The sequence below is a fragment of the Myxine glutinosa genome, chromosome 2 (genome assembly GCF_964187855.1).
Source record: "Myxine glutinosa chromosome 2, kmMyxGlut1.1, whole genome shotgun sequence".
NCBI lineage: Eukaryota > Metazoa > Chordata > Myxini > Myxiniformes > Myxinidae > Myxine > Myxine glutinosa.
The window spans coordinates 123267897-123295131 of record NC_136262.1 but is presented as its reverse complement, the minus strand read 5'-3'; the positions used below and the strand labels follow the sequence as shown (position 1 = coordinate 123295131).

General features: G+C 43.3%; 1 protein-coding gene across 1 annotated transcript in view; it reads right to left on the bottom strand.

Moving 5' to 3' along the window:
- LOC137421314 (nipped-B-like protein A) overlaps positions 1 to 27235 on the bottom strand; it is a 622227-nt gene that overhangs the window by 55962 nt on the left and 539030 nt on the right. Inside the window, exons 40-42 of the mRNA XM_078772631.1 lie at positions 23159 to 23266; positions 15275 to 15511; positions 9602 to 9748 (exon numbers count right to left, since the gene is read on the bottom strand). Coding sequence (XP_078628757.1) covers positions 9602 to 9748; positions 15275 to 15511; positions 23159 to 23266 — 492 coding nt within the window. The remainder of the gene's footprint in view (positions 1 to 9601; positions 9749 to 15274; positions 15512 to 23158; positions 23267 to 27235) is intronic.

The window sequence follows — 27235 nt, the reverse complement described above, 5'->3', positions numbered from 1 at the left end:
TTATAGACTGATATTTCGTTCTCGAGATCGCCTCGCCGTACCGTCAAACATTCCAATGCGTCGATCGCGTCAACACTGCGCGTGCGCAAGTGGTCGAACAGGCCGATGGTCTCCCACTATCTCTTCTCCCAGTCCACCAGATTATCACAGACACTTACAACTTCATGACAAACGGGATAGGATACAGGCCTAACTAACGAGACCACCCGCAGCTCTCTAGGCCTTCTGGTTGCTTCACACGAAACCGACAAAGAACGTTTTCGTTTCAATATATGACAATATCCAGCCGATTGGATTCATGACGGCACGGCACACAAAACTACTCATATCTTTGGAATGGCTGGTTGGATTTGGACAAACTAAACGGAGTTTTGTAGGGGAGAACCGTGCGCGAACGGCGATACCAATGGCGTACCAACCCTCACAGACCCATATTTCCTGAGATAGCGCGCCGGCCCGGCAACAACAGGCACGCGCTGTTGTAGGTACCGTTGGAAATTTGAAAAAAAAAAAACAATTGTTGACGCGCAGGGTCAAAATCAATGGGCGCGCTGACCAGAGACTGGAAATATATTTTTCTCGGCCTAACCTCCCCTCTTTCCCGAGTAAATACAAGACCTATTTTTCCAAACGCCAACTCTTGGAAGGTTTTCTTTTTATCTTGATCACTCGTGTTAAAACTACATTCTAGAAAAAACAGTTGGATGTTCATTTATTAATAGTTTTATATTCATTATATAATATTCAATTATTTACTTTATTTGACGTAGTCTAATTCTGATGGATATAATTTCACCATTGAAAGAAACCATACGATGATCCTGATCGGTTATCTGAAAATTTACTTTAGAAATGTTTTTTCCTGAGACGGGCAAATAGGAGAGATTCTTTGGTTCCATATTGAATTTATAACCTATTGGGGTTGAGTAAGCGCTGAATGAAAATATTGTATTTGTCTTTACTCCAATACTCCATCGTCATAAGCACCATAAACCAAATCACAGTTAATCAACCCCAAATCTACACCTGAGGTTATTTCCACGACGTTATCACTATCACTGACAAACGTATTGTTGTGGTTTTGAGAATAAAGGATGACCCCCCCCTCCCTCCCCCCCGTAGGTAGACGCACCACAACATGTAGCCTCGCAGTAGTTCAGTTATTTCTTAGTAAATGTAAGCGTAGTCCTTTCCTGTGTTAGTTTTGTGTTGAGTAGGCCAGTGAGTAGGCCTCGATTAGGCTGGCATGCCATGTGCTCGGCCTGAACAAGTCTGGCAAGGCCGAAGGGAGGAGCTGCAGGGGGAGTGGCCGGTAAGCAACGAGCCGCCAATCAGAGCTTGAGGGGAGTGGCTCACCATGGCGACGAGAGGTGGGGCTTGGAACATTCGAGTAAGACTGGGGTGGGGCCATAAAAACCTGCTCCGGGCCCCCCGCCTCAGTTGAATGGGAGGATCGTGAGAGTTGAGAGTCGCGCAGCCCATGAGTCGAGTTGAGTTGAGAGTTCAGTTGAGAATCGCCCAGCCCCTGAACAAGTCGAAGTGCATGCATTGAATTGCCTGTTATCGTCGTTGTACACGAACTTGCCCCGTGCCCTGCGCTCTGCGACCTGTATAAATCGCGCTCGAGAAGACGACCCATTCCGGGCCACAGACGCGTGACCTCCTTGCCTGCGCTCCCTGCACGTGCGGTGACCACCAGAGGGCCACGCGGAGGGAGCTGTCTGGAGTGGACGATGCCAGGACCCGTTTGGGAACGTGAACTTTTCCTTCCTTCCATTTCCCCATGTGAGTGAGTGGGCCCTTTGTCTGGGCTTTAGTTAACATTGCTTAAGTGCCTGCTCTGTGTCTCTTCGTCCTGTACATAAATAATAAATTGTGTTCTTCCTCTTATTTGACAGTTCCCGTCCCTTCCATCCATTGGCCTAGCATAGGACGAATAAAACTGCTCGAATCAGGTTCCATAAAAGTAACGGCACGAATCACATGATACGCACACCGCTCGGGCGTACTCGATTAGCGTGGCTCGTGCGAGGTCCGGTCCCCGTTTTCGTGGCAGCGTGGGTCAAAGGTATGTGCGGCGTCGACCCGATAACCTTTTTCACGCTCGCTGCGGAAGTGGCGATTCGGCCTCGTGGACACGAAGACCCAAGGGGAAAAGGGATTTAGACCCCCCTTTGTAACGTGGACGGGCTTCAGGAGATCCGCAACAGTATTATTATCTTCAAGCTTTTTTGCAGAGAAACCTAACATCTCTCGGAATGAAGTAATCAATCGTGAAATCTATTTTATAATTATTTTTAAGTCGAATAGTTGATTTTGATGTGTGTTTTTGAATACCTATTTCAATATTTTTTGGTTCACCTTTTTCTTCCATAACGCGTGAAATTTCTGAACATAGTACAGGAATCTCGTAAGCTCCGGGGGGGGGGGGGGGGGGGGACTTCTATAGTTTTATATCCACTTCCCGGATCATGACTAAACTTGTTATTTTTTTCTGTGATATTAAACAGGATATTATACTATTATAGGCTTCCATAGACAATCTCCCAGTGTGTACCCTGGATAGGAATAGGTACGCCGTATCCCTGCGTGTCGTAAGAGGCGACTAAGAGGGTTGGCGTCAGGAAGGGCATCCGGCCATAAAAAAACATTGCCTCGAAAAGAGAAACCATGACAATTACAACTACATGTGGGCAGGGTGCAGCCCGAAGTGGAGATCGGTTTCTGAGGTTTGGGACATGGAATGTATGGACAATGACATGGAGATCAGGAGAAGTGGTGGAAGTATTGGTCAGAAGAAGAGTGGACATATGTTGTGTGCAAGAGACGAGATGGAGGGGAAGTGGTGTGAGAATGGTGAAGGGTAGGCAGGGACAGAAATACAAGTTTGTGTGGCAAGGGTGCCCGGAGGGCGTGAATGGTGTCGGTGTCCTGTTTTCTGAGGAGTTTGTAGACAGTGTGGTGAGTGTGACTAGAGTGAGTGATAGGTTGATGATGGTGAAAATGATGATTGGAAAGCTCTTGGTGAACGTCATCTCGGGATATGCTCCGCAGGTTGGTCGAAGCGATGAAGAGAAGGACAAGTTCTGGTGTGCGATAGAGAAGCTGATGGAAAACGTGAAAGATGAGGAAGTTGTTGTGGTAGGAGGAGACCTAAATGGACATGTGGGAAGGAGTATGGATCGTTTTGACGGAGTTCATGGGGGTTACGGATATGGTGTGAGAAATGGAGAAGGTGAAAGGATTTTGGAGTTTGCTGATGGAGCTGATTTGTTGATTTGTAATACTCAGTTCCAGAAAGAGGATAATAAGCTTGTTACATACACGTCAGGTGTGTCGACGACAACCGTTGACTACCTGATGGTGCGTAGGCGAGATAGGGGGCACCTCCGGGACACAAAGGTGATCCCGGGGGAGGAGGCTGTTTCACAGCACCACTTGGTTGTCTGCGACGTAAGGGTGAAAGGTGCGAGGAGAGCTCGGCGGGTGAAGTACCAACCGAGAATGAAGGTGTGGAGGTTGAAAGAGGTGACAGTAAGGGAGGCATTAAAAGAGAGGCTGAGTAGGGTCGAGGATGATGTGGTTGAGCTTGAAAGTGGTTGGATGTCAATGAAAGCTAGTCTGTTGGGAGCCGTTGGTGAGGTATGTGGACGGACAAAAGGACCACCGAGGGACTCGGAAACATGGTGGTGGGATGATGAAGTTGGAAAGAGGATTGACGAGAAGAGAAAGAAGTTCAAGGAGTGGCAGAAGGCGAAGGGTACGGGAGCAGAAACAGCAGAGCATGAAAGTTATAAGGCAGCCAGGAAGGCTGCAAAGAAAGAGGTAGCAAAGGCGCAGGAGGCATGTAGGAAAATGTTCGGAGAACGCTTGGATTCGGAAGAGGGTCAGAAAGCAGTATTCAGGATTGCAAAGCAGATAGCGAAAGAGAGGTGTGATGTGATGGGGGTGAGTTGCTTGAAGGATGAAGTGGGACAAATCGTTGTCGACCCAGATGGAATTAAAGGAAGATGGAAAAGATATATGAAAATGCTGTTGAATACAGAGAATGAATGGGATGGCAACATAGAGAGTAACCCAGTTTTAGGACCGGCAGAGAAGATAACTGAGAAGGAAGTTGAGGAAGCGATAAAAGCAATGAAGGGTAGAAAAGCGGGAGGGCCGACGGGAGTTGTGGGAGATATGTTGAAGGCAGCAGGAAGTTGGGGTGTGAAGAGAATGACAGAGATCTGTAATCTGGTGGTGAAAGAAGGCCGCATTCCAGTGGATTGGGAACTGAGTACCCTCGTCCCTCTATACAAGGGGAAAGGTGACCCTCTGGAGTGTGGCTCGTACCGAGCGATAAAGTTATTGGAGCATGGAATGAAGGTATTGGAAAGGGTGTTGGAGAGGAGGATAAGGAAGAAAGTGAAGATCGACGAAATGCAGTTTGGATTCATGCCAGGAAGAGGAACGACAGACGCGCTTTTCATTGTGAGGCAGTTGCAGGAGAAGTACATGGAGAAGAGGAAGAAGTTGTTTCTTGGGTTTGTTGATCTGGAGAAAGCATTCGATTGGGTTCCACGCAAAGTATTGACATGGGCATTGAGGAAGTTAGGAGTGGAGGAATGGTTGATCAGAGTAGTGATGGCAATGTACAAAAGAGCGCGCACAGCTGTAAGGACGAAGGACGGGAACAGTGGTGAGTTTGAGGTGAAGGTGGGAGTGCATCAAGGGTCAGTACTAAGTCCACTACTATTTGTAGCTGTGATGGAGGTGCTGGCTCAGAACGTAAAGGAGGGTTTACCGTGGGAGTTGTTGTATGCAGATGATCTGGTGTTGATTGCGGAAAGTATGGATGGACTGAAGGAAAAGATGAACACGTGGAAGGAATGTATGGAGACAAAAGGTCTGAAGGTGAATATCGGAAAGACGAAGGTGATGGCATGTGGTAAAGCATGTGGTGAGGTGGAAAGAACGGGGAAGTGGCCCTGTGCTGTGTGTAGGAAGGGTGTCGGAGTGAACTCCATTCAGTGTACAATGTGCGCTGAGTGGGTTCATCAAAAATGTAGTGGTCTGAGAGGGTCATTACCAGTGTGGCAGCTACATTCAAATGTAAGGTGTGTACAGAGGGAGCTGCAGATGGAGGAAATGTTGAGTTGGATCTTGGAGACGGCGTGAAGCTGGAAGGTGTGAAAACATTTTGCGACCTCGGAGACATGCTGAATGGAGAAGGTGGATCAGACTTGGCAACGGTTGCTCGAGTGAGCTGTGCATGGAAGAAGTTTTAGGAATTGAGTGGCGTGCTGATGATGAGGGGAGTGTCGTTGAAGCTGAAGGGAAAGGTGTATGCTGCATGTGTGAGAAGTGTTATGATTTATGGGAGCGAGACATGGGTAATGAACGTAGAGCAGCAACGAAGGTTGGAAAGGGTGGAAATGCGAATGGTTCGACGGATGTGCGGAGTATCGTTGAGAGAGAGGAAGACAAATGATGAATTGCGAAAGATGATGGGAATAGAGCCTATGATTGATGCTGTGAAGAGGAACAGGTTGAGATGGTTTGGTCATGTGTTGAGGAAGGATGAAAGTGACTGGTTGAGAAGAGTGATGGAAATGAATGTAGAAGGAAGTAGAAGACGGGGAAGACTGAGAAAGACTTGGCTAAAGATGGTGGAAGAAGAAATGCGGGCAAGGGGGTTAACAAGGAGAAATGTAGAAAATAGGGCAAAATAGAGAAGATTGTCATGGGGACCGCAAGGCTAACCCCCGCTCTAGCAGGGAAAATGGCCTTTAAAATGCATGTTGTGTTGTTGTTGTTGTATAGACAATGACGCCACTTCATATTCTTTTGTGGGATCAAGTTGTAACGGGCATGGAAATGAAGCCATGTGATCACTCGCTGTAAAATCAAATCTATGAGTTGTGCTTCTCATTTTATTATATGTGAGATAAAATATCTTTGCATTGACATTTATTAATTATTTTCATATTCATCAGCTGATCTGGAATGGCTGATGTTTCATTAAAACAATTGTTGTTTCTCACCTCCTTACTGCCTAACAGCAGTAATAATCTATGAACTAATTGTGATGAGTCACTCGGAAGAAAACTAACACCTGAACCAAGCTTATTTAAAGCATTAAGAATATCTTTTTCCTTCTCATTTCTTCTTACCTTTACTAACAACAAAACCCCATAACCAAGCTTGCTTAGGAAATCAATATATACCCTATCTTCCACATTTTCCAGATCAAGTGGTTCCCCAAAATATTCTGAATCAACATGCTCCGCTTTTGTGAGGAGAAACATTAATCTGGGAGTTAATCTTATAGGAGGTCTGTCAGAACTTAAGAATGTCAAGTTATCATTAACTATCCGTACTGTTTCGTTAACAAGGTAAAACTCATTTCCGTGCCCTTTATAAATGAAACCCGTTTTGGTTTTTGAACTCGGTGAATATTCGCTGTTTAGAATAGCGTCCACAACATATTTAGGAGGTTGATTTATCTACCCAAGTTGTTGGCGTGCTTCTTGTGCTTCTATAACTCCTAGCTCTTGCTCTACCTCTTGTCTCAAATCTGCTAACACTTGATGTTGTTTGGGAGTATATGTTATCGCGGGAACTTGAAACGAAACTGCCTTTTGTTCGGAAGATTTTAAAATAGGTTTAAAAAACTTCTCTTGTTTTCTTTCAAATAAGTCTTCACCTAATAGCTTTTGTCTCCGTTTCTTCTTTATCTCTTCCTGTTGTTTAACAACTTTTGAAAGTAATTGATTATATTCCTTAAATTTTCTTGCTCGTTCTTCGGCGTTCATTTTATTTATAAAAAGAAATTATTGGTTATTATATCATCTTCTTTAACAACAATAGTTATATTTTCCAACCGTATGTTTTATATACCCCTCAAATTCCTTTTTACTACATAATGTAGAACAATTATCCCTCCAAAAATTATTTCTATCTATTGAATTTAGTTTGAATAAAATAAAAGTATTAGCATTATTTCTTATTGAGCGGCGAGGAAGTTGAAAGTATGACTGGCTGAGATAAATACAATTACAAGAAGAATGACGCCCCCTTGTATAGTAACTGTCCATAACCGTTTGGTTTCTCTCATTAACACAATCGTCAAAGATAACGAGATTCTTTTTTGTTTCATCTAATTCTTGGGGTAAAGGTATATCATCCGTATTATCGCTGAGAATACAAGTTATGGCTGTAGGTGATGTGGGTTTTGATTTCTTTTTACCCTTTTGTGGAGTATCACAAAATAGTTGTATTATATCTATAATCATTTAGTTTGTGTTGAAGTTTAAATAACCCGATTATATCTTCTTTTTTAAGCCCAGCATTAAAACCTTGTGATAGTAGTTGATACTCTGGTTGAAAACTTGATTTTGTGAAAATTATTAAATTTTCATAGTCTAAAAATTTTGGAGTAAGGAGCATCGTTAAAAGCAAACAGGTTTTCCCACATCCGCTTGAACCAACTTAGACATCTTAATGAATTGGGGAGATTCTTATGATTATTAAATTTTATCTTACTTTCCCAAACAGGTAAAAAATCATCCATTTTACATAGGTTTGATAATATACAACGTTTAATTAATCATCCTGTGTGTTATCCCTATTATAATTATGTATACATATTAGAAGTGACTCAACCAACCATCTAATTGAGTTGAATATGTCTTGAAATATTTTGAAAATTGGCTCGTCCATTTTAAATACTCAAAGAAAATTTTTTGGGAAAATCGTGAACATCGGGAAATGTGGAATTTGGGAAAATCGAGAAAATTTGAAATAAATAAATAATTTTTAAAAATAATTAAATAATTAAATAATCAGAACACTTCCGCTTTGTATCCCCCCAACTTTCTGTTTTTTGGGTAAGGGGGGATACGGGGATTCTGCTCTGTCCCAGAACTCTCATTTCTTATCTACTCAGGAGAGCGCGACATGCCCGAATGCATCGGGCCAACTGCAAAGTTTGGTGGAGGAGGAATAATGATCTGGGGCTGTTTTTCATGGTTCGGGCTAGGCCCCTTAGTTCCAGTGAAGGGAAATCTTAATGATAAAGCATACAATGACATTCTAGACGATTGTGTGCTTCCAACTTTGTGGCAAGTTTGGGGAAGGCCCTTTCCTGTTTAAGCATGACAATGCCCCCGTGCACAAAGCGAAGTCCATACAGAAATGGTTTGTCGAGATCGATGTGAAAGAACTTGACTGGCCTGCACAGAGCCCTGACCTCAACCCCATCAAACACATTTGGGATGAATTGGAACTCCGACTGCGAGCCAGGCATAATCACCCAACAGTGAGTGCCCGGCTTCATTAATGCTCTTGTGGCTGAATGGAAGTTTAAAATTTGTTGCTCGCTCAATTCAATTTTCAAGATCACTAAGGGACATGGGTTGTTGCTGTTAAAGGCAAACAAGTCAGGAGACGACGATGGTTCACGAGCGAGCGGTATTCAATGACAAAGGTCAAAACCGACATTGAAAATATATAAATAGGAATGTATTATCTGTTATGAGACTAGTTAGCTACACAATACCGAAAATCCGGTTCGATTCCGACAACTTTGAAAATTTGACCTTTGTGACCTTGAAATGTCAAAACGAAGGTTACTGACCTTGAAATGAGATAGAAAATAATGTATAATCAGTTATGAGGTTAGTTAGCTACACAACAGTGAAAATTCGGTTCTATTCCGACAACTTTGAAAATTTGACCTTTGTGACCTTCAAAGGTCAAAGGTCGAAGATTCTTGAAATTTGTTGGAAAACTTGTATTTCATTATGGATGTGATAATATAAAAACATGTACGACATTTCACCCTATCAGGAAGCGAACGATGTAATAAAACCATTTAAAAAATCGACTTTTCTAAATTTCGTGACCTTGTGACCTTGACCTTAGGGCGAAAATGAAAAATCGAGCTCGGTGGGGCTAGACACATGACATTGGCCGAACCAAATATCGAAACCCTTGTCAGATTCCACCATCGGATTCCACGAAATCGGATTACATCTCATAGACAAATAACTTTATTTCCAATTTTTTTCCTTCCGACATCTGCAGGGAATCTATACATTTTGAAATTCTTCCCAGATCAAATAATGCACCCAGAGGGTACAGCATCCTGTCATTTTAAAAAGAATGATGAGCTATCGTGTGCTCACTCAAAGAGCTATTGATGGAAACAAAATTGCGCCCGTGACCCACATGACCAGAAACTTCCAGGACATGCCATGTTGCTACTCCTAGTGCATAGGGACTCCAGGAAAGAGTGATCAAATGTTGGACTCCCACTTCCAGAAGAACATTTATTTATGTACATCGGCATATGTGGCACAAAGAGATGGTATATAGGGCAAAGGGGTATAGAATGGGGAGGGGTAGCATGAGTGATTACGTGCATAACTCCGTATCAGTATGTGTGGTGCTACGTCCATCATCATAATCATCATACATTTTTGGGCACACATATAATATGGTTCATCTAGTCAAGTTTTACTCAGTAGAAGGCTGGAAGAGAAGACTGTACATAAAGGAATGCAAATTAGCATAAACAAGGGAGATTAATTAATTCTGGAATTAAAAATAGTATTACCTCTCTGAAACTCTGTAGGAGATTGGAACCACATACAGAGAGGTGAACATCCAGATGATGTACAAGGAACAAAGGCTCTTCTTGCGTCAGATATGGAAAGTGAGCTAGATTGTCTGCTACGAAGAGGAGCAGAGAAAGAGATGGAGCCTGTAGAAAGATGGACAAAAGTGCGGCAAAATTACACAATGACATTCCCATCATCGCATGACGACAGTGCGTCAAAATTAAACAATGACATTCCCATCATCGCATGACGACAGTGCGTCAAAATTAAACAATGACATTCCCATCATCACATGATGACAGTGCATCAAAATGCCACAATGACATTCCCATCATCGCATGACGACAGTGCGTCAAAATGCCACAATCACATTCCCATCATCACATGACGACAGTGCGTCAAAATGCCACAATAACATTCCCATCATCGCATGAAAAGTGCGTCAAAATGCCAGAATCACATTCCCTTCATCGCATGATGACAGTGCGTCAAAATGCCCCAATGACACTCCCATCATCGCATGACGACAGTGCGTCAAAATGCCACAATCACATTTCCATCATCGCATGACGAAAGTGCGTCAAAATGCCAGAATCACATTCCCTTCATCGCATGATGACAGTGCGTCAAAATTAAACAATGACATTCCCATCATTGCATGATGACAGTGCGTCAAAATTACACAATGACATTCCCATCATTGCATGATGGCAGTGCATCAAAATTCCACAATCACATTCACATCATTGCATGACGACAGTGCGTCAAAATGCCGCAATAACATTCCCATCATCGCATGATGACAGTGCATCAAAATGCCACAATAACATTCCCATCATCACATGATGACAGTGCGTCAAAATGACACAGTGACATTCCCATCATCGCATGACGATAGTGCGTCAAAACGACACAAAGACATTCCCATCATCACATGACGACAGTGCGTCAAAATGACATGAAGACATTCCCATCATCGCATGACGACAGTGCTTCAAAATGACACAATAACATTCCCATCATCGCATGACGACAGTGCGTCAAAATGCCAGAATTACATTCCCATCGTCGCATGACGATAGTGCATCAAAACGACACGAAGACATTTGCATCATCGCATGACGACAATGCATCAAAATGACACGAAGACATTCCCATCATCGCATGACGACAGTGCTTCAAAATGACACAATACCATTCCCATCATCGCATGACGACAGTGCATCAAAATGACACAATGACATTCCCATCATCGCATGACGATAGTGCGTCAAAACGACACGAAGACACTCCCATCATCGCATGACGACAGTGCGTCAAAATGACACGAAGACATTCCCATCATCGCATGACGACAGCGCTTCAAAATGCCACAATGACACTCCCATCATCGTATGCCAGTGAGTCAAAATGCCACAATAGCATTCCCATCATCACATGACGACAGTGCGTCAAAACGACATGAAGACATTCCCATCATCGCATGATGACAGTGCGTCAAAATGATACGAAGACATTTCCATCATCGCATGACGACAGTGCGTCAAAATGACACATTAATATTCCCATCATCGCATGACGACAGCACGTCAAAATGCCACAATGAGATTCCCATCATCGCATGACGACAGTGCGTCAAAATGCCACAATGACACTCCCATCATCGCATGACGACAGTGCGTCAAAATGCCACAATAACATTCCCATCATCGCATGATGACTGCGTCAAAATGCCACATGACACTCCCATCATCGCATGACGACAGTGCGTCAAAATGCCACAATGACATTCCCATCATCACATGACGACAGTGCATCAAAATTAAACAATGACGTTCCCATCATCGCATGACGACAGTGCATCAAAATTAAACAATGACATTCCCATCATCGCATGACAGTGCATCAAATTACACAATGACACTCCTATCATTGCATGATGACAGTGCTTCAAAATTACACAATGACATTCCCATTATCGCATGACGACAGTGCGTCCAAATTACACAATAATATTCCCATCATCGCATGACGACAGTGCGTCAAAATGCCACAATGACATTCCCATCATCGCGTGATGACTGCGTCAAAATGCCACAATGACATTCCCATTATCGCATGACGACAGTGCGTCCAAATTACACAATGACATTCCCATTATCGCATGACGACAGTGCGTCCAAATTACACAATGACATTCCCATTATCGCATGACGACAGTGCGTCCAAATTACACAATAATATTCCCATCATCGCATGATGACAGTGCGTCAAAATGCCACAATGACATTCCCATCATCGCGTGATGACTGCGTCAAAATGCCACAATGACACTCCCATCATCGCATGACGACAGTGCTTCAAAATTACACAATAACATTCCCATCATCGCATGACGACAGTGCATCAAAATTAAACAATGACATTCCCATCATCACATGACAGTGCATCAAATTACACAATGACACTCCTATCATTGCATGATGACAGTGCTTCAAAATTACACAATGACATTCCCATTATCGCATGACGACAGTGCGTCCAAATTACACAATAATATTCCCATCATCGCATGACGACAGTGCGTCAAAATGCCACAATGACATTCCCATCATCGCATGACGACAGTGCGTCAAAATGCCACAATAACATTCCCATCATCGCGTGATGACTGCGTCAAAATGCCACAATGACACTCCCATCATCGCATGACGACAGTGCTTCAAAATTACACAATAACATTCCCATCATCGCATGACGACAGTGCGTCAAAATTAAACAATGACATTCCCATCATCACATGATGACCGTGCGTCAAAATGCCACAATGACATTCCCATCATTGCATGATGACAGTGCGTCAAAATTAAACAATGACATTCCCATCATCGCATGACAGTGCATCAAATTACACAATGACACTCCCATCATTGCATGACGACAGTGCTTCAAAATTACACAATGACACTCCCATCATTGCATGACGACAGTGCTTCAAAATTACACAATGACATTCCCATCATCGCATGACGACAGTGCGTCAAAATTACACAATGACATTCCCATTATCGCATGACGACACAACAAACTTTAAACATTATTGTAGTAGAAATACATTTAGTGTTATGAATGAGGTGAGATATCGTCACATTTATTGAGGTGAGATATCGTCATAGACGATGGTAATTTTTCTTTCTTCCAGAAGCTCCTCATATGTATGCGCTAAATTAGCAGACTTCGATTTATTCACGTACATCACCAATGCAAATCAATTTGCTTCATTTTCTGCTCCGATTAAGCTCCCACAGTCCTTCCCTTCAATCCCACAGTGCTCTCTGCCTCCTCCTTTTGCGATGACGCAATGCTAATAACCAAAACGTCCATTCTCCTTGCTCCTACTACGGTTAGCAGGCCTAAATAAACGCTCTTTTGATTCCATCCACCGCTGTACTTGTCTGATGACGCAGACACCACTCTTCACCTGCAAGATTAATTATTCATTCATTCAGAAAAGGCAGCCAGACTCGGAGTGCAGCCTCATCAATTTGATCCCATCACTCAATTTGTTCAAACTCTTCACAAGCTCCCAATTCCCACTGACGGATACATTTGAACATTTCATTCGTACATTTTAAAGCCAAACATCAATTGCTTTGTGCCTCCATTTCAGACCGAATCACAAGTTGCACCAGGATTAAGAAATTACAATCAAACTGCTGCAATCCCCTGGTACTTCCTCGCTCTAGGATGAAGACTTTTGCAATCCGGCATAACGTATGCAACTCGCTGCCTTTAAATAAAATAATAAATCACATAGTCTCATCACAAGTTTACAAATCACATCTAGCTCAAGGTTTTGTTTCTTCAATTCACTTTACTTATCTCATCCTTTGCAACGTACTTGATACAGTCACGTGAAAAAGTAAGTACACCCCATGTAAAGTTTTGACTTTTTCAACATATTTCAACATACAGCTATTTGATCTTCATTTCAACAATATTGATAGATAAAGGTGATATAATATAACAAATATCATGAAGCATTTATATTTTGTAGTCCATTGTATAATTTAAATAAACATAAATGCAAATGTCGCATGTGGAAAAAGTAAGTACACCCCTACATTTATCACTACTTCAAATACCTAAAATTAGAATCAGGTGCACCAGCTCAGGTGCAAATGATTAGAACATCGTTAGAGAGGATCTTGGAGGAACCTGTCTTATTTAAACCTCAGACATTTAGTTTGGTTTGCTCTTTGTTGTTGAAGTGTGCGGCATCACCATGCCGAGATAAAAAGAGCTCTCTGAGGCCTTCAGAAAGAAGGTTATAGATGCCTACGAGTCTGGGAAGGGATTTAAAAAGATCTCCAAACAATTTGAAATCAATCATTCGACTGTCCGGAAGATCATCTACAAGTGGAGAAGATTCCAAACAACTGCCAACTTGTTCAGGCCAGGCCGCCCCAGCAAGTTCAGCCCGAGAGCAGACCGCAAGATGCTGAAAGAAGTCTCTAAGAACCCCAGAATGTCATCACGGGACCTACAGGTAGCTCTTGCCACCGTTGATGTCAAAGTGCACGAGTCTACCATTAGAAAGAGGCTGCACAAATTTGATCTACATGGGAGTTGTGCCAGGAGGAAACCTTTGCTGTCCAGAAAGAACATCAGGGCAAGACTAAAGTTTGCCAATGAACACCTAGGCAAAGACCAGCACTTCTGGAACAATGTGCTCTGGACAGATGAGTCTAAGGTAGAGCTATTTGGCCACAGTACCAGCAGACATGTTTGGCGAAAACCAAAGACAGCATTTGACCACAAGAACCTGATACCAACTGTAAAGCATGGTGGTGGAAATATTATGGTTTGGGGCAGCTTTGCTGCATCAGGGCCTGGGCAGCTCACCATCATATATTCCACTATGAATTCTTCATTGTACCAGAGGGTGCTTGAGGATGATGTGAGGCCATCTGTCGGAAAGTTGAAGCTAAACCGAAGGTGGACCTTGCAACATGACAATGACCCTAAACATACCAGTAAATCCACCAAGGAATGGCTGAAAAGAAAGAAATGGAGGGTTCTGGAATGGCCAAGTCAAAGCCCGGATCTAAATCCCATCGAGATGTGTGGGGGGATTTGAAACGAGCTGTGCATGCAAGAAACCCCTCAAACATCACACAGCTGAAAGAATTCTGCATGGAGGAGTGGGCAAAAATTTCTCCCAGTCGATGTCAGAGACTCGTAGACAGTTATAAGAAACACCTACTTGAGGTTGTTTCTGCCAAAGGGGGCAATACCACCTATTAGAGCCAAGGGTGTACTTACTTTTTCCACATGCAAAATTTGAATTTATGTTTATTTAAAGAATACAATGGACTCCAAAATGTAAATGTTTCATGATATTTGTTGTGTTATATCACCTTTATCTATCAATATTGTTGAAATGAAGATCGAGTAGCTGTATGTTGAAATATGTTGAAAAAGTCAAAACTTTACATGGGGTGTATTTACTTTTTCACGTGGCTACATGTTCCTTCGCAATGAAATGCGCAAAATAGCAAATTGATTGATTGGCTGTTATCCATCCGTTTGTCAGAAATATATTTGAGGTTATTTCACATTAACATTTTAAATTCACAATGTAGCGGGATTGTCGTAGAGTGACTGACATTTGATTCATCGAAGAGAGACAAAAGTGAGAGGAGAAAGGCTCTGCGGTGCTGGCGGTTGTTGCGGATGAGTGTGTAGAGATGAGAGCACAGAGAGTTTCCTGGGTCATCCAGGCTCATTCCACGCACGATATCCTCATTAGTGTTTTCTGATCTCATGTTCTCTCCAGTTTTCTCGCCTCGGAGGATGCTGCACTGAAGCTGGAAAGCCATTTTAACTCCTGCCACAGCCTTCATCTGGGAAAAAGAAGGGGGAAAGAGAGAGAGAGCATGAGAAAGAGACAGAGGAAGACAGAGAAAGAGAGAGAGGAAAATAAAAGAGGGAGACAGAGAGAGGGAGACAGAGAGAGGGAGAGAGAGAGAGAGACACACACAGAGATAGGGAGAGGGAGACAGAGAGGAGAGACAGAGAGGGGGAGACAGAGGGAGAGGAAGAGAGGGAGAGAGGAAGAGAGGAAGAGAGGGAGAGAGGAAGAGAGGGAGAGAGGAAGAGAGGAAGAGAGAGAGAGAGGGAGAGAGAGAGGGAGAGAGAGAGGGAGAGAGAGAGGGAGAGAGAGAGAGAGGGAGAGAGAGAGGGAGAGAGAGGGAGAGAGAGAGGGAGAGAGAGAGGGAGAGAGAGAGGGAGAGAGAGAGGGAGAGAGAGAGGGAGAGAGGGAGAGAGGGAGAGAGAGAGAGAGAGGGAGAGAGAGAGGGAGAGAGAGAGGGAGAGAGAGAGGGAGAGAGAGAGGGAGAGAGAGAGGGAGAGAGAGAGAGGGGGAGAGAGAGGGGGAGAGAGAGGGAGAGAGAGAGGGAGAGAGAGAGGGAGAGAGAGAGAGGGAGAGAGAGAGAGGGAGACAGAGAGGAGGAGACACAGAGGGGGAGACGGAGAGAGGGAGAAAGAGAGAGCGAGAGAGACTGAGAGAGGGAGACAGAGAGAAGGAGACAGAGAGAGGGAGACAGAAAGAGGGTGAGGGAGACAGAGAGAGGGAGACTGAGAGAGGGACACGGAGAGAGGGAGACGGAGAGAGGGAGACGGAGAGAGGGAGAAAGAGAGAGAGGGAGAGAGACAGAGAGAGGGAGAGAGACAGAGAGAGGGAGAGAGACAGAGAGACGGAGAGAGACAGAGAGACGGAGAGAGACAGAGAGACGGAGAGAGACAGAGAGACGGAGAGAGACAGAGAGACGGAGAGAGACAGAGAGACGGAGAGAGACAGAGAGACGGAGAGAGACAGAGAGACGGAGAGAGACAGAGAGACGGAGAGAGACAGAGAGACGGAGAGAGACAGAGAGACGGAGAGAGACAGAGAGACGGAGAGAGACAGAGAGACGGAGAGAGACAGAGAGACGGAGAGAGACAGAGAGACGGAGAGAGACAGAGAGACGGAGAGAGACAGAGAGACGGAGAGAGACAGAGAGACGTAGAGAGACAGAGAGACGGAGAGAGACAGAGAGACGGAGAGACGGAGAGAGACAGAGAGACGGAGAGAGACAGAGAGACGGAGAGAGACAGAGAGACGGAGAGAGACAGAGAGACGGAGAGAGACAGAGAGACGGGGAGAGACGGAGAGAGACGGAGAGAGACGGAGAGAGACGGAGAGAGAGGGAGAGAGGGAGAGGGGGAGGGAGGGAGAGAAGGAGAGGGGGAGAGGGGGAGAGGGAGACAGAGAGAGGGAGACAGAGAGAGAGGGAAACTTTTGAGATCCTTTTATTACAAAAAGATAAAAGTGTGTTTATGTACAATTTACAAATCAGAAATGCCAAACAAAAAAATAAGAAAAGATGAAAGTGAGGAAAAACCGTGAGTAGAAAAGTTAATCAATTCATTTTAACAAAAACATAAAATACAGTAAAACTAGAATGAAACGTTATATCTGCTGGCAGTGATGACTGGTTTCCTCCACCTTCCCGCTTTGATATAACCCCGCTTTCATTGGACACGCTTTGATGCAACCCCGCTTTGATACAACCCCGCTTTGATACAACCCCGCTTTGATACAACCCCGCTTTGATACAACCCCGCTTTGATACAACCCCGCTTTGATACAACCCCGCTTTGATACAACCCCGCTTTGATACGACCCCGCTTTGATACGACCTCGCTTTGATACGACCTCGCTTTGATACGACCTCACTTTTATACAACCTCGCTTTGATGCAACCCCGCTTTGATACAACCCCGCTTTGATACAACCCCGCTTTGATACAACCCCGCTTTGATACAACCCCGCTTTGATACAACCCCGCTTTGATACAACCCCGCTTTGATACAACCCCGCTTTGATACAACTTCACTTTGATACAACTTCGCTTTGATACAACCTCGCTTTGATGCAACCCTTATTTGATGCAACCCTTATTTGATGCAACCCTTATTTGATGCAACCCTTATTTGATACAACCCCGCTTTGATACAACCCTGCTTTGATACAACCCTGCTTTGATACAACCTCGCTTTGATACAATCTCGCTTTGAGACAACCTCGCTTTGATGCAATCTCCCTTTGATACAACCTTGCTTTGATACAACCCTGCTTTGATACAATCTCCCTTTGATACAATCTCCCTTTGATACAATCTCCCTTTGATACAATCTCCCTTTGATACAACCTCGCTTTGATACAACCCCGATTTGATACAACCTCGCTTTGATGCAACCTCGCTTTGATGCAACCTCGCTTTGATACAACCTATGACACAACCCCATGTTGATACAACCCCGCTTTGATACAACCTCGCTCTGATACAACCTCGCTTTGATACAACCTCGCTTTAATACAACCTCACTTTAATACAACCTCGCTTTGATACAACCTCTCTATGACACAACCCCACGTTGATACAACCCCGCTTTGATACAACCTCGCTCTGATACAACCTCGCTTTGATACAACCTCACTTTGATACAACCTCGCTTTGATACAACCTCGCTTTAATACAACCTCGCTTTAATACAACCCTGCTTTGATACAACCTCACTTTGATAAAACCCTGCTTTAATACATGATGATGATGATGATGATGATGATGATGATTTTAAGAGATGATGATGATGATGATGATGATGATGATGATGATGATGATGTTAAGAGCTGATGATGTTGATGTTAAGAGCTGATGATGATGATGTTGATGATGATGTTAAGAGCTGATGATGATTATGATTAGGATAACAACAACAACAACATGCATTTTAAAGGCCATTTTCCCTACAAGAGCGGGGGTTAGCCTTGCGGTCCCCATGACAATCTTCTCCATTTTGCCCTATTTTCTGCATCTCTCCTTGTTAACCCCCTTGCCTGCATTTCTTCTTCCACCATCTTTAGCCAAGTCTTTCTCGGTCTTCCCCGTCCTCTACTTCCTTCTACATTCATTTCCATCACTCTTCTCAACCAGTCACTTTCATCCTTCCTCAACACATGACCAAACCATCTCAACCTGTTCCTCTTCACAGCATCAATCACAGGCTCTATTCCCATCATCTTTCGCAATTCATCATTTGTCTTCCTCTCTCTCAACGATACTCCGCACATCCATCGAACCATTCGCATTTCCACCCTTTCCAACCTTCGTTGCTGCTCTACGTTCATTACCCATGTCTCGCTCCCATAAATCATAACACTTCTCACACATGCAGCATACACCTTTCCCTTCAGCTTCAACGACACTCCCCTCATCATCAGCACGCCACTCAGTTCCCGAAACTTCTTCCATGCACATCTCACTCTAGCAACCGTTTCCGAGTCTGATCCACCTTCTCCATTCAGCATGTCTCCGAGGTAGCAAAATGTTTTCACACCTTCCAGCTTCACACCATCTCCAAGATCCAACTCAACATTTCCTCCATCTGCAGCTCCCTCTGTGCACACCTTACATTTGAATGTAGCTGCCACACTGGTTAATGACCCTCTCAGACCACTACATTTTTGATGAACCCACTCAGCGCACATTGTACATTGAATGGAGTTCTCTCCGACACCCTTCCTACACACAGCACAGGGCCACTTCCCAGTTCTTTCCACCTCACCACATGCTTTACCACTTGCCATCACCTTCGTCTTTCCGACAATTCACCTTCAGACCTTTTGTCTTCATACATTCCTTCCACGTGTTCATCTTTTCCTTCAGTCCATCCATACTTTCCGCAATCAACACCAGATCATCTGCATACAACAACTCCCACGGTAAACCCTCCTTTACGTTCTGAGCCAGCACCTCCATCACAGCTACAAATAGTAGTGGACTTAGTAGGGACCCCTGATGCACTCCCACCTTCACCTCAAACTCACCACTGTTCCCATCCTTCGTCCTGACAGCTGTGCGCGCTCTGTCGTACATTGCCATCACTACTCTGATCAACCATTCCTCCACTCCTAACTTCCTCAATGCCCATGTCACTACTTCACGTGGAACCCTATCGAATGCTTTCTCCAGATCAACAAACCCAAGAAACAACTTCTTCCTCTTCTCCATGTACTTCTCCTGCAACTGCCTCACAATGAAAAGCGCGTCTGTCGTTCCTCTTCCTGGCATAAATCCAAACTGCATTTCGACGATCTTCACTTTCTTCCTTATCCTCCTCTCCAACACCCTTTCCAATACCTTCATTCCATGCTCCAATAACTTTATCGCTCGGTACGAGCCACACTCCAGAGGGTCACCTTTCCCCTTGTATAGAGGGACGAGGGTACTCAGTTCCCAATCCACTGGAATGCGGCCTTCTTTCACCACCAGATTACAGATCTCTGTCATTCTCTTCACACCCCAACTTCCTGCTGCCTTCAACATATCTCTCACAACTCCTGTCGGCCCTCCCGCTTTTCCACTCTTCATTGCTTTTATCGCTTCCTCAACTTCCTTCTCAGTTATCTTCTTCTCACACATGCAGATGATGATTATGATTCAGATGATTATGATTAGGATGATGATGATGATGATGATGATGATGATTTTAAGAGCTCATGATGATGGTGATGATGTAAAGAGCTGATGATGATTTTAAGAGCTGATGATGATGATGATGTTGATGATGTTCATGATGTTAAGAGCTGTTGTTGATGAGGATGATGATGTTGATGCAAAGAGATGATGATGATGATGTTGATGATGATGTAAAGAGCTGATGATGTAAAGAGCTGATGATTTTAAGAGCTGATGATGAAGATGTTAAAAGTTGATGATGATGATGATGATGTTGATGATGTTTCTGATGTTAAGAGCTGTTGTTGATGAGGAAGATGATGTTGATGAGGAAGAGATGATGTTGATGTGAAGAGATGATGATGATGACGTAAAGAGCTGATGATGATGATTTTAAGAGCTGATGATGATGATGATGTTAAGAGATGATGATGATGACGATGTTAAGAGCTGATGCTGATGATGATGTTAAGAGCTGATGATGATGATGATGTTGAAAGCTGATGATGATGATGATGACTGACAACTGATTTGTTTCTGCAATGTCATGCAGTTGTTGCCGAACCATCCACCATCACATATTGCAATTACATGTGTGTACAAGTTTGAGTGCGACATTGTGTGCTAAATAATCTTACTATAATTCACCAAATGTCCACCCGTCTGTCTGTCTGTCTGTCTGTCCGTTCGAAGGTACCGTAAAAACTGCTGAACCGATCGCAACGATATTTTGGGTGGGGAATCCTGGGATCTCCAGGAATAAAATAGGCTATTTAGTTTTCCCAATTTCAGGTTTGGTCTCCAGCATTCTCAGGTTTGGACTCCCGCATAACATTTGCATTCACATAACGTTCATTGTGACGATGTTTTCATTGTGACGATGTTGTTTTCCCGGGTGCCGCACAAATAGCTGCACGGCTGCACCGATCAAACTCGGTGACCTCGGACAAAGATCTTTTATAAGGACACGGGTTCAATCCCCGCTTGAGAGAATTCTAACCCATTTCAACTGAAGGAAACACGTATCGGGAGTACATACGACATAGCGATTGTGAACACGATTATCGATCACGATCATCACGATCATAGTGTATCGATCACTGTGGGACATTTGGTGAATTATAGTAAGATACTGTTTAGATTTTGATGATTTGCGTATGATATGATTTAACGGATGTTTATATGAATCGTTTAAAATAAAAAAGGCAAAAAAAAAAGCAAGAGGTTGCAAGAAAGCAAGAAAAAGGCAAAAAAAACACACACACACACACACACACACACACACACACACACACACACACGTACAGACACATATACACACACACACACAGACATATATATACACATACAACAACAACATGCATTTTAAGGCCATTTTCCCTGCTAGAGCGGGGGTTAGCCTACATACACATACACACACATATATACACACACACACACACACACAAATCAAATAAAAGGAATAACAAAATATCAAAGAGGTGAATAGTAAAAAAAAAAAGAAGCAAATAATGTATGGAGACAAAAAGTCTGAAATTGAATATCGGAAAGGTGAAGGTGAAGGCAAGTGGTAAAGCATGTGGTGAGGTGGAAAGAACTGGGAAGTGGCCATGTGCTGTGTGCAGGAAGGGTGTCGGAGTGAACTCCATTCAATGTACAATGTGCGCTGAGTGGGTTCATCAAAAATGTAGTGGTCTGACAGGGTCATTAACCAGTGTGGCAGCTACATTCAAATGTAAGGTGTGCACAGAGGGAGCTGCAGATGGAGGAAATGTTGATTTGGATCTTGGAGACGGCGTGAAGCTGGAAGGTGTGAAAACATTTTGCTACCTCGGAGACATGCTGAATGGAGAAGGTGGATCAGACTCGGCAACGGTTGCTGGAGTGAGATGTGCATGGAAGAAGTTTCGGGAACTGAGTGGCATGCTGATGAGGAGGGGAGTGTCATTGAAGCTGAAGGGAAAGGTGTATGCTGCATGTGTGAGAAGTGTTATGATTTATGGGAGCGAGACATGGGTAATGAACGTAAAGCAGCAACGAAGGCTGGAAAGGGTGGAAATGCGAATGGTTCGGTGGATGTGTGGAGTATCGTTGAGAGAGAGGAAGACAAATGATGAATTGCGAAAGATGATGGGAATAGAGCCTGTGATTGATGCTGTGAAGAGAAACTGTTTGAGATGGTTTGGTCATGTGTTGAGGAAGGATGAAAGTGACTGGTTGAGAAGAGTGATGGAAATGAATGTAGAAGGAAGTAGAGGACGGGGAAGATCGAGAAAGACTTGGCTAAAGATGGTGGAAGAAGAAATGCAGGCAAGGGGGTTAACAAGGGGAGATGCAGAAAATAGGGCAAAATGGAGAAGATCGTCATGGGGCCCGCATGGCTAACCCCCGCTCTAGCAGGGAAAATGGCCTTAAAATGCATGTTGTTTGTTGTTGTTTAAAATTAAAAACCTTTCAATTTCTGATATTTTACCTTTTCATTTGGGCCTCCCAATTGAAGCCCCGCCCTTAGGGCGGGTACCGTTGCTAGTGCTTAAAACACAGGAGAAGTTAAAGATAAAAAGTGCCCTCCTGCCCACATCCGAAAGGTAGCCTCCCTCCATAAACACTTTCATGGTGGCGATTTTCTTTGGGATAAAACTTCAAAGAGATCCATCCAAAAAAACAACAAACATTTCTTTTTAACCCTGGCATCCAACACGATGTGTCAAACTGTACTTACAAAATGCAACGTGCCTGTGGATGTAAATGTAAAGGAAACTTTCACTTTCCAATAAAAACAGGACTTTAGCTCAAATGGCACAATGACTTGTATGTCACCTGTGTTCTTCTGAACATTTTGGGTACAAAAGTGTGGCAAAAAGAAAGAATAAGTGAAAAAGCACGTTTTGTGATAATGTGCGTTTTGTGAGCCAACAGGATGAATCAAATGTGTCATGGACAGAATACAAGTGTGTAAATGGATCAAGTGCGTGATTGGGGACGTACATGGACAAAACCAGGGTACTTGCGATCGATATCTCCTAACTGCTGATCAGCTTTGTTGCGTGTCACAGGCTCTGGGTCTGTTCCCATAGCGATTAAATATGGAACACACTGAAAAAAAGCATTTCAATCAATAAAATGAACATACAACATCAAAATATAAGCCATTTTCAAAATTCTTAACGACTCGAGCTTCAGTATTAACAACACCAGAAACATTTCCTATGACATATTTGTGAAGGAGGACGTTGGTTCTGACGAATGGTTTGTTCTTTCTTCAAAGTTTGAGGCTCATGGAACTCCCGAAAAGAGATGAAACGTCAACACACTTACAATGATGAGAAAACAGGTGGATAGGTGACACAGGTGTGTTTATAGCGGTGATAGTGAGCAGTGATGAAACTATGTTTGGTAAGCTGGAATGGTGTACAACTGTGGTGAGGGGCGGTGGGGAGGGACTGGGAGAGGGAGGAGTGAGCAAAGGTAAACTGGATATGAAGAAATAAAGACACAAAAATCAAAGCAGACAGCCACAAAGAAGCACTGCCAATGTTGGTACATCACCCACAACTGTGCAACATATGTTCCCACTGCATGAAAAAATAGATCAAAAGCCCCAATAAAGTTCAAAACCAAACCTTCTTTACAGCCGAATTTGTTTTATAGGGAAAATACATCAAGTGGCTTATTCATTGTCCTCTCCAATCTACACAAAGGCTTTGCGCCTCGTGCCCTTCATATCATACTTATTATATATTGTTGAAGCAATGCTTATATTTCTGCATACAGTATGGAATTCACTATTTGATGCAAGACTGATACCCACACAAGAAATGTGCTGAAGGCCATCTTTTACAGTCGAAATGTAATTTTAATGGTAAGAATTACAACATACATAAACCGCTTCAATTAAAATAAATTAACATTATCATCTATAGAATGATATAACAAACAAAATAATAAAATCAGCAGCAGAGTATACATACAAGTATACATACCAAGTGTAGTGATCCAATATCCATAGCCATGCCATTTAGTTATCACTGGTCCTTGCTCAGCCTTACACACCAAGAGCCCAGCGTTGTTGCTGGCAAAGTCACTGATCAAGTCTTTGAAGTCCAGCTTTCTAGCCAACTGACTTTCAATGGACAGCATGGCAAGACTGCAAAGCCTGGTTAATAATTTAATGTTGAGAATTTTTACCTAATGCTCTAATAATTTTTAGGGCCCCTGTCAGTGCAGGGCCCTTGGAATCATCCTAACTCCCCCCCCCCCCCCCCCCTTACAGCGCCCCTGCACATCCCACATAGTGGGTGCCTCATGTATGTATTTACCAGTCCCGTAGGAATCAGATGCCCAAAGTGAGATAGTGGTTGATTTGACCTCATTAGGGTATGAATTAAAGAAAAATGTTGGGTGACGATTTTTTCGGTGCCCATAAGGGCGTGTTGGGGCCCAAAATCCAAGAAGGCTGCCATCGCTCATGGAAAATACAGACGACATATCTTTGGAACTACTTGACCAATTTCAATGATTTTGGAGTCCATTTTAGGGTTTTCAAATATGCCTCATCATTTGGAAATGGTGTCAAGCTGATTGGAGGTCAAGGTCATGCAGTAGCATCAAGGTCAATGTCATTTTTAAAAATCTCTCTGTGCCAAAATGTGCATATCTCTGGAGTTAATTGGTCAAATCGCATGATGTGAGAGTCTATTGTAGAGTTTTCAAACATGCCTGATCACTTTGAACAGGTTTCAAATCGATTTGAGGTCAAGGTCATGCAGTAGGGTCAATGCAGTAGGGTCAATGTCAAGCTAATGTTTTACATCTCTATTGCAGAAATATGCATATCGCCCAAAATAAATTGCAACATAATTTATTTCTGTTTAACCCTTTTCATACGGTCAATTTTTCTTGAATTTGTTCATCAAATGTTGGGCTGGTTTCAATTATTATTATTATTAATCCACATTATATTATCTATTTCAGCTTCCTGATCCCATCAAATCAAGTCAAAGTTATCCTGCTCCAAACGATCAAGACTATATACAGAAATCAAACATGTCTGAAACTACTGCAATACCACATGTGTGTGTGGTGTGTAAGAGTGACTCTGGAAACCTTGTGGCTCACCCTGATGTTGAAAATATATGTGATATATTGCGCTATGCAAAAAGCCTGGCTGACCTCAGGGAAGTTAGTTTGAGAGCTCTAGCAGATTTTCTTTCTCGTCTACCCCAATCAGAGCTAGAACAGGTCAGATATCATTCAGACTGTCGTAAGAAAATTGTTCATGAAACACGTCTGGAAAGAGCCCAAAATAAAAGAGCCCGCTCTGACTCTCATTCACCAGCCCAGCCAGTCAAAAGAGGCCGGCCAGCCAAATCAACAACAGTACGTCCACAGAGACAGGCGGGTGCTGTTCCTAAGGAGAAAGTATGCATATTTGCTCCAACTTCCGGAAAATGCAAATATCATGAGGAAGAACTTCACAAGGTTGTGTCGGACAATCGTGGGCAAACTGCTGAACATCAAGGCTAACACCATGGATGATCATATCAGGGCATCACTGTCCAGTTTACATCAACCTGGTGATGCCCATGCTCAGGAAAAGTGGTATCATAGTAGCTGTATACAGGGTGCTCAAAGAACAAGTTCAAATGACTAGTGCAGACAATGATAATATGATGAGGGCAATTTCAGATGTTCAGATTGTTATGCATGTTAAATCATCACTGATGTTTGATGCTGGGGTGGTATTGAATATGGCTAAAATAAACAATATGTACCTGTCTATACTTAAGAAAAACAACATTGTAAACTTGAAAGACAATCAGAGAAAGTACTTGAAGAAATTGCTGAGTGATCGAATTCCAAACATAAAATTTGTTCAGCCTCCTCAGCAAAATGAGAGTGAAAGGGTCTTATTATCCAAATATCTTCGCGAAGCTGTTGACAATGCTACCACAGAGGCACCAAATGCTGTATTAGAGAGCTTGTTAGAGGTAGCAAGTGTAATTCGAGCTGAAATTATGAAGTGTAGATATAGGTGGCAGTTCTCTGGTAATAGTTCTCTGAGTAATTGGGAAAACCCTCCCCTCACCAAACTCTTTCTTACTCACCTCTGGTATGGGCCTTATGCTGAGAATGTTGGAAGGAAATGGGATACAGAGGTTCAGAAATGTGTTGAAGTTGGTTGTCAATTCATGGTTCAAAACACTCACACCGACAGGCAGGTTAAGCACAAGCCCAAAGACTATATAGGGTTTGTCCAACGTGTAGAGACACCACTGTCTGTTGGCTTGCCCCTGACTATTCACCAGCAAGTTCGTGATAAAAACCTAGTACGTGTGCTCTCTAGTGTGTATGTGGGTACAGGGTATAAACACATCTTAAACATTATAAAGCGTATTGAGCATGCGGTGGTGCTCCGAATGACAGACACAGGTGGATATTGTCTTCCAGACTTCATCAAGAAAGGCATCCCAGTTTTCTTCGCTGTTGATAACATTGACTTTCTGGAGGACACTCCCTATGGGCAGTGTACTCCACATGGCTGTCTTATAGTGGTGTACCAGGAGGATGACAAGAATGCAGAGCCAATCAACCCACCCCTTGCAATCCCTGACAAGCCCCCAACCACCCATCTTCATGTGGAGATCAAGTGCAAGGATGAGCCAGTCATACAGCTCAAACCCATCAAGCTCACTTCATACACAATTGGACAGAGGGCTGCCCTCCTCAAGCCATACCTCCACTATGATGAGATATGGGCACTGGCCAATCATTTGAAAAACAACATTGATGAAGTCACTCCACCAAAGAGTGAATCACCTGATTCTGACCCCACAACTACCCTGGACCATGACCTTGTCCCAAACAGTGAGGATGTTGTCATGGCATACACTCCAGACCATGACCCAACCAGTGAAGCACCTGATTCTGCTGTCACCACATCTAAAAAAACAATTCTCGCTGTTACACAACAACAACAACAACAACAACATGCATTTTAAGGCCATTTTCCCTGCCAGAGCAGGGGTTAGCCTTGCAGTCCCCATGACAATCTTCTCCATTTTG